The sequence below is a fragment of the Passer montanus genome, unplaced genomic scaffold (assembly GCF_014805655.1).
Source record: "Passer montanus isolate IOZ18808 unplaced genomic scaffold, ASM1480565v1 scaffold54, whole genome shotgun sequence".
Taxonomy (NCBI): domain Eukaryota; kingdom Metazoa; phylum Chordata; class Aves; order Passeriformes; family Passeridae; genus Passer; species Passer montanus.
The window spans coordinates 7,565,692-7,579,109 of record NW_024370374.1 but is presented as its reverse complement, the minus strand read 5'-3'; the positions used below and the strand labels follow the sequence as shown (position 1 = coordinate 7,579,109).

The following is a 13,418-nucleotide window of genomic DNA, read 5'->3' as shown; positions in this document are numbered from 1 at the left end:
TTCTGAGGGCTGACTTCTGGTTGAGGCGTTCTGAAGGCTGAATTCAGAGTTTTGATGGCTGAGTTCTGAGGGCAGATTTGGGAACTCCGAGGGCAGATCTGGGAACTCCGAGGGCCCATTTGGCAGCTCCGGGGGCTGATTTGAGAGTTCCGGGGTCTGACTGGGCACCTCCGAGGGCAGATTTGGGAACTCTGAGGGCAGATTTGGCAGCTCCGGGGGTTGATTTGGGAGTTCCGAGGTCTGATTTAGCACCTCCGAGGGCTGATTCGGGACTTCCGAGGGCAGGCTCGGCAGCTCCCACGACTGATTCGCCAGCTCCGAGGACGCGGCGGAGCCGCCGCCCCCGGGAGGCGCTGCTCCGGCGGCGCGGAGAGAGGCGTGATGGGCGGCGCGTCCCGGGGACGTCTCGCAAGATGGCGGCGCCCCCGGACATGGAGGTTCCCCCGACCCTGAGCCTGGAGCTGCTCCCCACCGACCCGCTGCTGCTCATCCTCAGCTTCCTCGACTACCGGGATCTGGTGAGGTACGGGCGGCCCGGGGAGATGGCACGGGCGGCCCGGGGGGAAGGCAGGGGCGCGGCGGGCGGAGCGCTCCCCGGGCTGTGCGGGGAAAGGGCTCGCCTGCTTCCTCAGGAGGCGCTGAGGGGAGGACACGGTCTGAGCACCTTTCCCTTCCAGCAGCACCGGGCTTTCCCCTCTTGTACCGTCATCTTTCTAACAAAATGAAATGTTCCCTTTCACTGAGAAGGTGGTGAGGCCCTGGCACAGGTTTCCCAGAGAAGCTGTGGCTGCCCCATGCCTGGAAGTGTCCAAGGCCAGGTTGGACGGGGCTTGGAGCAGCCCTGTCTAGTGGAAGGTGTCGCTGCCTATGGTAGGAGAACTCACTGATCTTTAAGGTTCCTTCCAGCCCAAAGCATTCAATGAATCTGTTTCTCTCTCCCCCATTATGTGTTTGTACCTAAAATAAAGCAGTAAGTAAATTTTTGAAATCAGCACTTCCCCCAAGCTTGTGTTTCAACGGGCAAACAAAGGGTGGTGTTGCTGCTAGTAAATGTATTCCACCCTTTGAGGAAAACCAAACTAAACGAAATAGGGTAACTTTATAAGGGGAAAAAAAGAACTTGAATGAAAGTGGCAGGTGCCTCTTGGGTTGTGAATCATACAGTGAAGATGAGAGTGTGGTTTTGGGTAGAACCTCAGCAGTTAAGTGCAAGGTTTGGCAGTGATTGAAACCACAGTGTTTAATCAAAGAGGGAGGAATAAGCATAAGAAGAAAAGAGAGTATTACCATAAGTGTGGGGGTTAATAAATATTAGTCAAGAATGATAAGAATGATAAGGATATCAAGGAGAATTCTGTTAGGATATCAGCAAAAAAGACATTAAGCATTGGTTTTTTTATTACCCCTATAAATATTAGTCAAGAATGATAAGGATATCAAGGAGAATTCTGTTAGGATATCAGCAAAAAAGACATTAAGCATAAGCAAAAATTATAACAGTTGTTATGGTGGCCCTTAGATATTTGATCACGTGCTACCTTTTCCAGTGTTTGTGTAATTAGTGAGAATGGCTTTAATTTCACTTTTATCATGTTAGAAGCCACATGTTCCTGTGGTGCTGTGGTGATTTACTCCCTTCCAGAAATTACAGGCTTGATTGATAAACACCAGTACAATAGATTTCTGCAAGGGCTTTTTTCCTTTGGGATATTTCAGTTCCCCAACCCCTAAAAATATAAGAAATCCCCATGTCATGAAATTTTTACACAGCCAGATGTCCAGGTGTGAATTGAATGTGTTTGTGGGAATGTGGATGGAAAGGTAATGCCAGGGAATACAGGAGAATCAGTTTGTTGAGGTTGATTTTGAGATACTAATACAATTCTAGTTTAAGCAGTTTATAAAACCCCGAAAAGCAATAACTGGAACCTTGTTTGGTACCCTCATTTGGGGTTAATCACAGTCTTTGAAACACACACTTGGCACTATAGCACAAGCTACCAGAGGAAGTGATGTTGCCACATCTAAACTGATGGTGTCTTTTTGAGACTTTCTTCAAAGTTTGTTATTTAAACAATTTAAAGAGGAAAGTAAGTTTGTAATACTCAAACTGTATGGTTTCTGTAGCTTACTGTGGAAAAGATAGGGCAGAGCCTGACCATCCTGATAAAAACAGATTTAAATCATAGCATCCTGTGCTACTGGAATGCTTTCCACTGGAAAAGTCATGGAGTGGAGTCATGCTGGAATCTTTCAGGCACTGTTTACTCTGGTGTAGGTCTGCAGGTTGACCTGCTTTACAAAAGTACTTAATTGCTGCCAGTTCTTTAAGTGTGTGGAAAAGTAGTTCATGACTTACACAACTGTGATGAAGAGCTCTAACCATTGTAAGCCCAGCTCTAAAAGGACAGCCAAATCATTTTCAAATTCTGCATTTATTTCATGAGAGTGTGATGTGTGATACAGCATTTCTGCCTGTTTGTTTTGCTGCAATCACATTTAATGATTTTGTGTTTATAGTTGCTGCTATTTGAATAGAAGATTAAATCAGCTATCAAGCCATGACCCGCTGTGGAAAAGACACTGCAAAAAATACTGGCTCATTTCAGAGTAAGTGGGATTGGTTTAAGCTTTTTTTTCCCTATGAAAATGAATTTCTAAAAGATGTTGTTAGCTGATGTTCAGTCCATCTTGCATCCAGCTCATACTCTCAGCTTCTCCGTAGCTGAGAAAAGCTGGGTAATGAAGGCTGTGAATTAGCTTTTCACCAGCTCTAAGGTTCACCACCAGACAGAGCTCTGTTCAGAAGGCACTCTGTGTAAGGGAGTATTGTTTCTAAATTTTCCCCTAAATAGCCCAAATGTTTCCTAATTCTGTTCCAACTTGCTGTTGAATAGATGCTGGAATTAATTGAGTTTGTGTAGCTTCACATGGCACAGAGTGTTCCTGGGTTAATGTTATGCATCCCATTCCTGCCAAATAACAAATACCAACTCCTTGGGTTTAGAAGTCTCTTCAAGCTGCCATTTGAACACATTTTCTCCATGCCCCCTTAGGGATGAAAAAAGCAGACGGAATCAGAGCTGGAGAACCATCTTCATCAGCACCTACTCTGATTTAGGAAGATACATCCAGTACTATGCCACGCTGAAAAAAGCCTGGGATGACCTGGAGCAGTACCTGGGGCAGTGGTGTCCACGCATGATCAGCTCTTTGAAAGGTACCTGGCACACCTGGGATTGGTTGGTTCACCCAGCCATGCCTGTTCTTAGGCCTCATGCTGCTTTCATGAAAGGCCTGTGCCTTAATTAGCAGAGTCCTGAAAGTCAGGTAGATGTGCTCTCCCTTGCTTGCAAACACAGGCAGAGTCCTTGCCCAGTTCCTGCTGATCCAAACATTCCCTGAAATCAGGGTGATTTTTTTCTATTGACTGCTCTGTCTTTATCACACTTTTAGGTTGCTATGATGTATTGTTTGTTATTTTTTTAGTGTAGTAACTCCATTGCTTTGAGGACCTGCTGGTGGGACTTTATTTGTGAGGTTTTCATAAGACCTCAATAAACACTGTCACATGAAAGCAGACATTTTAATCTGAAGCCAAACAAAAAGGATGTTGTTGGGTTTCATTTTTTTCTGTAGGTCTTACAGTGGTCCAGTGGTGGAACATTAATTTTTCCTTTTTTTTTACTCCCCTCCTAGATTCTGGTTTCACTTTCAGTTTGTATTTTAATCCTTGAAGTACTTCCAGTGTTCTCGGTCGTAAATCACAACTACAGTGAGTTTTAGCTTTTCTGGCATAGAGGACAAAAAAACTTCTGCATTTTCAGCTGCATTTCAGTTTTCTGTATGAAGTTGACCTTTAAACCAGGATGTGTAATTTAACCTGCTCTATGAAATTAAGATACAAATGATCTCTTAAGAGACAATATTAAGATACAGATTATCTCCTTCCCATTTAAATTTTGCATTTTCTTGGTTTAGTTGGATAGTACTGGAGTCTTACATTTTGCTAAGTATTTTTCAAGACCAAAAGTGCAGCTTTTCTTTATGTATAGAAAGAAAAAAAAATCAAATTGCTAATTTCCACTCTTACATAATGATGGCAGGTTTTAGATAAAATTTAGGTCTTTTTCATACCATTTTAGGGGTTACTGTTTCACTGAATTGTTAATTTATGTCCTGTTAATGAAACAGATAATGAGTTTAAAAAAGGTTTTAAGAAAATGGATTGGAACAGACCATTTTTTGCTGGAAGTGAGGATGTTGGTACACCCCTGAATTGCATGTGGAAATGTAAGAATAGTTCTTCTCCACCCATTTCTGTTATTGACTTGAACGTCCCCCTTTTACAACCCATTTATTGCTTCAGATTCCAGGTGAATGGGGGCTGCAGCCAGTATTTCTGTGTCACTGATTGAACTGGAAACTGACAGAAGCAACCCTTAGGGTGATGAAAGACTAAAATCAATACTGCCTGAGAGCTGTAACTGGGACTCAGTTGTTGGCAGTGTTGTGGCAGAAGGGTTCATTCCACTTTATAAACATTTGCTGCTTTCAGGCCTGTGGAGGTTGCACTGGACTGAGATTGGTGCTGTATTAAATAATCAATTATAGTTGTTATTTTCTTTTCAAATTTATGTGACACTCATCGTGTATCACCCAGCATACAGTGAAGCCACCAGATACTGACTTGAGTCCACCTTGGTTGGATGAGGGCATTTACAGATTCCATGCTTTGTGTTTGAAGTACCTGCACTGTCCTTTCTTTTCCAGAGAGTGTGAGGGAGGAAGATCTGGATGCTGTAGAAGCACAAATCCGCTGCAAGCTCCCCGATGACTATCGGTGTTCTTTCCGTATCCATAACGGGCAGAAGTTGGTTGTTCCGGGGTAAGGACTGAAAGCTACTTACCAAGTATTAATTCCTTTGGTATTCCTTAGATACTTTACTTATTAAAAGGTGAAATGCCCCCAGAACAGGATAAATGAAGCATTTAAGTGTATTGTGACTGAGTCACCAATTAAGTGACACTTTCAGAATTGGCTGTCTTCTAATCTTAGAAGTAATTGGAAGCCCAGCATGGTTTTCTAATTGCTCAAATTATTTTTACGCTTCCCCTTTTCCTAGTGAGAACCCTTGTCAGTTTTTTGCAACAACTCTAAACTTCCAGCTGTTAGACTTTTAATCATAGCACTGCAAGTTGCTCCCCTGAAGTTTGGCTTTGTATTACAGAAGTAAATTAGCCCCTTGCACTCCTTAAGTTTCATTCTTTAGTAATTCTTTTATTTTTTAAAATGGTTAGGGAATGACTTAAAACCATGGTTAGTCATATTAAAGTAGAATCAAGTTTTCAGTTCTGCAAATTAAGTTTCCTCAGTAGAAGATTTTACTATTTTATGCAGTTTCTGCAGTGAAAAACTCCCTTTGACGTTAAGGTTAGAAGGCTGATGACCAAAGTTTCTGGTATTTCTGCTGTAGAAAAATTAGGTGTTTGAAGCACCTGGTGAAATTTTGTTTTGCTGCAAACATAAGCAAAAGATGGAAAACTGCAGCAAATCTTTGTCTGTAGGGAGGAATGCATTCATATTGCTCTGCCCAAACCTTCACTCATAAAGAAGATGCAGCTTTCTCCAATTTGAGTGTTTTATGTGCAGAAGTGATTCAGAAAACTGTTTTATGAAACCATAAGGATGATTTCTAGTTCTCTTTTCTAGGAGAGACTTCAAAATTTTTTAGAGAGGAGATAGGTGCCCTTGCTCTGTAGATATCAAATGGTGCTCTGCAGCCATTTGCATCCTCTCTTCCCACTGTTTCACTCCCACAAAGCCTCTGCTGTAATGGTGTGGCTATGGAGGGGCTGCAGGAGCAGACACAAAGCTGTGGGGAAGTCTTCCAGCTTGGAGAAAGGCTGCCAGGGAAAGGTGTGGTCCCACTGGTGAGGGATGAATACTGGAAGATCAGGGGTAGGCAGTGGAAGTTTGTGCAGTAGGTTGTTAGATGAGGAACAGAAATGATGTGAGACTTGTCCTTGTTAGATGCTTCAGGTTTCTGTGTTGGCATGTTGGCGCAGCTTCTGTAGAACGTGCTAATTCCAGGCCAGACTTCCTAAAGAGAAAGAGGAATGGAACCTGTTGCCCAGGATGGGATCAGCTTTTAGCATGCTGACATGTGGCAGCTTGCACCTGAGTCACTGCTTTCATAACAGCATCTGCTCAGCATCTGCAGGAATTTACATCTCATTTGCCTTTCCCTGGTGTTCCCAGCTGGGAGTGTGGGTGTGGAGTGTACACCCAGGTTTGGGTGATGCTTCCACAAAGCCAGGGTGATGTGAACTAATAACCTGGATATTCAGCTTGGATTTCACCTCAGCCTAATACACATGTAGAGCATTGAAAGAAGCAGTTTCCAAAAGAGGACGAGCCAGCTTTGCCTGGTGAGTGATGTCCCTGTTTGTGTTGTCCCCAGCCTGATGGGCAGCATGGCCCTGTCGAACCACTACCGCTCCGAGGACCTGCTGGACATCGACACGGCGGCCGGGGGCTTCCAGCAGAGGCTGGGGCTCAAGCAGTGCCTGCCCCTGACCTTCTGCATCCACACTGGCCTCAGCCAGTACATGGCCCTGGAGAGCGTGGAGGGACGGAACAAATACGAGATCTTCTACCAGTGCCCAGTAAGGAGGATGTGTTTGTGTTCCCAAAGTACTTCTGTGCTGATTGGTAGTGCAGGAGCCTTGGTGGGAAGTTGAAGCTGTAAATTCAATGGTCATGGGAACAGTGTGAGTTTTACGTATCTGAGGATCTGACTGGGACTACAGTGGTGTGTCAAGCAGCCCAGACTTCAGGTTTAGTGAATATAGGGAAAGTGTTCCCTGTGTTATTTGAATTGTAATCTTGAAAGTCCAGTGCTCTCTAACATATCCTTAAACTTCTTTCCCTTTCAGGAGCAAATGGCTCGCAATCCATCTACTATTGTTATGTTCATTACAGGTAACAATTTAAATATTCAAAATGAAATAGTCAGTGTGGGATCATCCAACATATTTAGAAATATTCCACTTGGCTTAATCTTGGTTTACCATGGGGTGGAGGGGAAGTTCCATACACAGCATTTCTTTTAGCATTTTAAAGGTGGCAGGTAAACAGATCCACTTCCTGCATTCAGAGCTTTATACAAGGTTTACTTTATACACGGTATATTTTATACAAGGTTTGCATTTTGTGGATTAGTGATAGAAAGGAGGGTAATAAACTTGGAGTCCCTTAGAATTCCAAAAGATCAAAGGACAGCACACACAGCTCATACTCTAAGGAAGAAGTGGTAAGTACACTTAATCTAACAGGAGTGCGAGTACTTGATAACACACCAGGGAAGGCAAGGATAATAATTTCTTGGTAGCTCAGCTTCAATCCAGTTTTGAATCACTAATATTGACAAACAGTTGAACTCTCTGCTTTTCTATTGAACTCTGTATTGCAATGCTTGGAAGATTTATGGCTGAGAAATTCTTGTGCAGAGAGCTGGTCTGTAAAACTCTCTTCTTTGAGAATTAAATGTGACAGCTTGAGTGTCTGCTTAGCAATCAAGCTGTTTCATAATAATGGCTGTGGGTGTGTGAAAAGCTGTTCTCAGACAATGGCTGCTAGTGTACAAATCCCAGAATGACATGCAGCTTTAGTCTTCTGGGGTTGTAGAGGAGTGCAGAGTGTGTTTGATTTATCCCTCTTTTAAAGGAGAGGAAATGCTGCAGTATTCCTTAGAAGGTTTCCATATGGAATCCAAGTGATGAGACCCTGATTATAATGTTAAATACTTAGCTAAGAGATTCTTTGTTGGCTGTGTCATTTTTGGAGGCTGCACCCTGAACTCTTTGGTTCTTAATTGGTTTCCCCAAATGGTCCTTGTTGGTAGAATGATCTGGAGTATTGACTGACTCATCTCAATAAGCCTGAGAGTTTTTAATAAAAATAATCAAAGCTTTAAACTTTCCTTGAAGTATTCACTGTAATGTGCTTAGTGGTAAATTTGCTCATCCTTAGGAATGCTTTCCTTCCTTGCCATCTAGGTACATCTTACTTGGAATGGTTTACATCTTATGTAAACAAAGTTGTCACTGGAGGTTATCCTATCATCAGAGACCAGATTTTCAGGTATTGTGACTGGGGTTTGTAACCTCAGTGCCACGTTTTGGTGCTGCTTCTCTGCATGCTTACCTCTCCCCAAGTAGTTTTGGGTATCTGCTACAAAAGCTGGTGGTGGGGAGAGGAGAAAGCCCATGAAACTACTGAAAATAAACATGTAAACCAGAATGCTTAAAGCAACTTTATTTTTTTAACCAGAATCTTCAGAGCTTTTAACTTTGCATTAATGGGACCAGAATTTTGCATTATAAGTTATCTGAAGTTTAGCAAACAACATGATATTTATTCTGTGTGCCATGAGTGTGGTTTTGCTGCAGGACTGTTCAGAGTTACTAAAAAACCAAATGTTTCAGCTAATTGGTCTCTTGAATATGTAAATAAGCAGGACTTGTTCTGGTGTTTGAATCTTCATGCACTTGCAATTTCTTGTGAATACAATCAAGAACCTTAATTCTGTCAAACTGGGATGGTATAGAACCGAGTCCTTGGATCTGTAAATAAATTTGCTGCTAGAGTTTTTAGGTTGTTTTCTTTTCATAATGACACATCCCTATTTAGGCAAGTGTTTTTATTAATATTAATTATTATTAATAATTAACCACCTTTTGTGTTTAGCTTTCTGCATTGAATGTGCAGAGCTGTCTGCAGAGTTAATGCTTTCCTCCCTGCAGGTATGTGCATGATAAAGATTGTGTTGCTACCACAGAAGATATCACTGTGTCTGTGTCCACCTCTTTTCTACCTGAGCTCAGTTCTGTACATCCACCACATTATTTCTTCACCTACAGAATCAGGTAAAAATAACTGAATTAATTCTTAAAATGCAGGATAGACCTGTGGGATGTTCAAAGCAAATTAGCAAATTTATGCACAGCATTCAGAAATGTTCTGACATGAGCAGGAGGTGCACAACATGCTGTACTTTTTAATAGAAGAATCCTGATCGTTACTTGGTCAGGTACACAAAGTAGCAGTCAAATTGGCAATTGCTAAAATACAGTGATGGGTGGGGGAAGCAGTTACAAGCAGCTCTTGTGATTTAGAAAAGGGTAAAAGACAGAGAAGCATGGAGATGGTTCCTGCCAGCTGATTTGGGCTACTTTAGTCGGTGTTTTCTTTTCCCAGTCTGCTTGGTGTTCCCAAGGGCACTAAAACATTTCTTGAAAGGAATGTGTTCAGTATGTTCTTTGGCTTCTAGAATTGAAATGTCCAAAGATGCCCTTCCTGAGAATGCCTGTCAGCTGGAGAGTCGATACTGGAGAATAACAAATGCCAAAGGTGATGTGGAAGAAGTCCAAGGTCCTGGAGTAGTTGGTAAGTGAAAAATTACTGGAGAGTGTATTTAATGTTCTTGTTATTAAAATCTGTTCTTGCCTGTTTGTCAGGTTGTGGGCTTTGTATCAAAATGAGAGAAAAAGGGATGTGTCCCTCTGTTTTAGCTTTTAAGTTTGTGAGGGATACCTGAACATCCTGATACTTAACCCCTCTTTCTTGTAATATCAGCAATTTCTGAGCATCAATTTATGCATCCACTGGAATACAAAGTGGATGTATTCCAGTGGATGCATAAATTGAGTCTGCCTGAGTCTGAGTCTTAGTTGTTGTAGCAGCTGCTAAATGGTAGTTCTCCATCAGTCCTTATTATTGTGATGTAATATTTCACTCACAGGAGAGTTCCCAGTTATCAGCCCAGGGAAAGTCTACGAGTACACCAGCTGTACCACGTTTACCACAACCTCTGGATACATGGAGGGCTACTACACCTTCCACTGCCTCTACAACAAGGACAGATTCTTCAATGTCACAATCCCTAGGTTTCATATGGTGTGTCCAGCATTCAAGGTGTCCACAGCATGAATGGTAAGCAGAGATGCAGTTGGGTAAAACAAACCCCAAACTTATAAAAATTACAAAAATTACAGTGCTGAATAGTGTTTGTATTGCCGATTCTATACAAAATGCCCCACAGTTCAGAGCTCCTCACTGGTGCCTGCAGATATGGCATTGCATGAACTGCTTGGGTTTCAGAGCTCCCTCCTTGGTGGGAGCACACTCATTAATTTTAGCCATAATAATGTATCTTTCTATTCAGACATGGTCTAGTTAATGACAGTTTAAAAACTGTAGAGTCTGTGATATGTGTTAGTTCTTGCTGAAAGTGCATTTCATAAAGTCACTTAATGACTTTGCAAATCACCAAGATACTTCACTTGCTGTTAATTATAATGTAGTTTTAGTTTGGAGATGGTGGGTTAATTATATAATTTCTCCCTTTTCTTTGACACATTTAGAGAAGAGCTCTTGATTTATTTTATTCCCAGAATTAGTGCAAGCACTGAGGAGCTGTGAGCTTTCCTCAGGAGCAAGCAGCTGCTTGCACACAGTGACAGGTTTATCCCAGGATTTCAGACACTCATTCCCAGTGGCTCTAAGAGTAGGTGCCAGCAGATGTCGTGCTTCTAACAGAAAATGACATCTCTTAACTCTTGCTCACATTTTTGGGAATGTAACTGCCTTCCTAACTTCCTTCCCTTCAGTTGATTGGGAAAGTAATTTGCTTTTCTCTGTTGCTCCACTCCTATTTTAAAAGTAGTAATGACCCTTTTCTTTTTAAGTTACTTTAGTAAAAGACAGCCTAAACCACCAAGAAAATGGGTACAGCTGAGCTACTGAACTGTGGCTTTACATACTTGGAGGTATGGAATATTGAAAGCCAGTGGATCCTTAGAGAGTGAAAGGTCAAGCACTTTGGCAAAATAACCTCGGTTGCAAATTAACCTTGGTTTTAGGACATAGATCACAATGTCTGCTGCAGCTAATGGGTGTGATAATGAAGCCCAGATTTTTCTAGGCAATTGTTAGTGCTTTCTTAAAATTAACCAGAAAGGAAGATTTTATTTAAACCTGGGTGTGTTTTGTGTTAAGCAGCAAATCCCAATGAAGCTGCAGTGGATGAAGACGAAGATTCCACAGGCACTGATGACTCCTGAGATCCACGTACAGTGTTGGACATTCCTGCACCCTCTGGATGCTGCCATGGCACACTCTTGGGATTTTTTCCCAAACAGTTTGCATAAGCTGAACTCTTCAGGGCTAGTGCATAGGAATATTTCTGACTGTTGTAAATGAACTCTGTTGCACATCACGGCAACTAGCATGAATGTTGGTGCCAGTTTTCATATTCATTAAGAGTATAACTTCTATTTCCCTGGTTTGGAAGTGGGGGAAGAGGGAGGAAAACTGGGGGAGGGGGAGGAAGAGGAAGGTGTTTGGGCTTTATTTACTTTTTTCTGAAGTGTGAAACAGCTTGATAGTCCAAGGTACTCATATCTCACGTTCTTAAAGTATTGCCTACTTACGATCATACTGCAAATATGGTGTGGGGATTTGGTTTTCTACAAAGCATTAGAAGGGTGTATCCCATTGTCCTTTCTCATGAGTTTCTGCTCTGGATAACTGCTGCTGAGAATGAAACTTGCAGTTTGGTCTGAATATCCCATTTGGGTGAGATTAGGTGCTGTTATGCTATTTTTTTTAATTAACATGGTAATGGCAAAAAATTCTGGTCATCAAAATGTATAAATTAGGAGTGAAACTGGCCTTATTTATAGACAATCTATTTGTCAGTTGGATTTTATGCTAAGTGACTCTGACTGGAGAATGCCTCTGGGAATGTAGTGTCCATGCATAATCTGCCACTCGTTAAGTAAGGAATTTCTCAATGACTACAGAGTATGGATTTGTAAATATGTTTTGAGGTTTTTTTCCATTGATGTTTGCTGTTGTCATAGGTGACAAATTTATGTTATGTATCATATTTTCATGAGCCCTGGATGAATTTTTGTAACTGAATAAAAAAGAAAATAAAATAAACAGGAGGCTGGCAGAACAGCAGATGACTAGAAAATTTATATTTAAAGAAGTGTCTGTTGGCTTTCTCATTTGTATTTTGTTTCTGTTGTCCTTAATAAACAACTGCCTCTTTTGTTCTCAAGTACTACATGGGACTGTTTTTGCCAAGACTTGAGCAATAACTTTGTGACCAGCACTGGTGTAGTCAGTTCTTTCTTTTGACAGCTAGATATTGTAGGTTTTATGAGGTAGACTGGTATATTGTGGTTCCAACTCAAATCTTCCATTATTGACTAATTTCCAGATTTCTCTTTTTTTTTTGCAAGTCCAGGTATTGGATTCTTCATGTGCTCAGCTTTTCCTGGTGCATTTTCCACAGTGGCACAAGGTGGAAAAACAAATGCTGAGTCTGATCTGTACCACAGTCATAAGGTGAAACATCTCCAGAAACAAAACCAGCTTGTGTTGTCCCTCACAGGAGTCAGAACAACACTGGGTTGCTGGAATGCTTCCAAAACACGAGGATTTTTGAGGATTACCACACTATTATCTGTGAGGGGTAAGAAATTTCCACAAAAGTTTTGTCAAGGATCAGTACCAGTAGGTTTTAGTGGAACTAGAACTTCCTGCAGGGCTGTCAGTGGGCTGTGTGTTTCCAGGGATGGATAACCCTCATGGTTGGAGCCTGTTCTTGGGAAGTTCCCTCCCAGGATCTCTATGTTCTAGTGCAGTGGAATCAGCTCAAGGGCATGGGACTCTACACAACAAACACTGCCAAGTCTTGGCAATTTCACTCATTTTTGGGGAGTGGTTCTGAGCTGGAATTCTTGCTCTCTGTGGGAGAAGTCAAGATCCAGGACAGTGCTGTGCTTTCAGCCCCTGAGTGCTGCAGTGCCGGGGTTTGAGGCTTCAGCTCTGGGCACAGCTGGTGGCAGAGGGGTCTGGAGGGAGGAGACAACCAGGCAGGGAATGGAGGGACTGCTGCTCCTGCCCTGAACGCCAGTGTGTTTGTAGCAGGCCAAAGGGTGTTTCTTTGCTTCAGGCAGCTATTTTAGCACAGGGTGTGTTGCCTGGAGCTGCCAGCAGCGCTGCAGCTCCTCATGATGTGCATTTGATGTGGGGCTGAAGCCAGTGGCTCTCCTTACCCCTCCCAAGAGGTGTGAATCATGGAATCAATGTGAAATGGAAAACAAAGGAGTTGGTGATGTTTGGCAGCACTGCTGGATTGTGGGAATGTTCACTGAGCAGCAGGAGAGAGCTGAGTTGAGGTCCTGCGGCCATAGACAGCACCTCACTGCTCTGGGCGAGCACAAGTGTGGGGCAGGGTCACTCCAGAACCTCCAGGTGCCAACACTTCCTGTAGTCACTGGAATCACAGGAATGTTCTTCCCTTCAGCCACCCTCCTGCTGGCTCAGCTGAAGCTCTGCC

General features: G+C 42.4%; 1 protein-coding gene across 2 annotated transcripts; it reads left to right on the top strand.

The window, feature by feature from the left end:
• Positions 1 to 268: 268 nt before the first annotated feature.
• FBXO3 (F-box protein 3) lies at positions 269 to 12,137 on the top strand. 2 transcript variants are annotated; one of them, XM_039724930.1, is made up of 11 exons: positions 269 to 523; positions 2,521 to 2,610; positions 3,057 to 3,220; positions 4,774 to 4,888; positions 6,465 to 6,669; positions 6,940 to 6,985; positions 8,062 to 8,146; positions 8,809 to 8,931; positions 9,336 to 9,451; positions 9,807 to 9,997; positions 11,066 to 12,137. In XM_039724930.1, the coding sequence occupies exons 1-10, from the start codon at positions 414 to 416 to the stop codon at positions 9,992 to 9,994; spliced, it is 1,242 nt and encodes a 413-aa protein (XP_039580864.1). In that variant the 5' UTR covers positions 269 to 413; the 3' UTR covers positions 9,995 to 9,997; positions 11,066 to 12,137. The 2 variants fall into 2 exon arrangements, with proteins under 2 accessions (XP_039580864.1, XP_039580865.1); XM_039724931.1 differs by having other exon boundaries at positions 11,063 to 12,137.
• Positions 12,138 to 13,418: the final 1,281 nt, after the last annotated feature.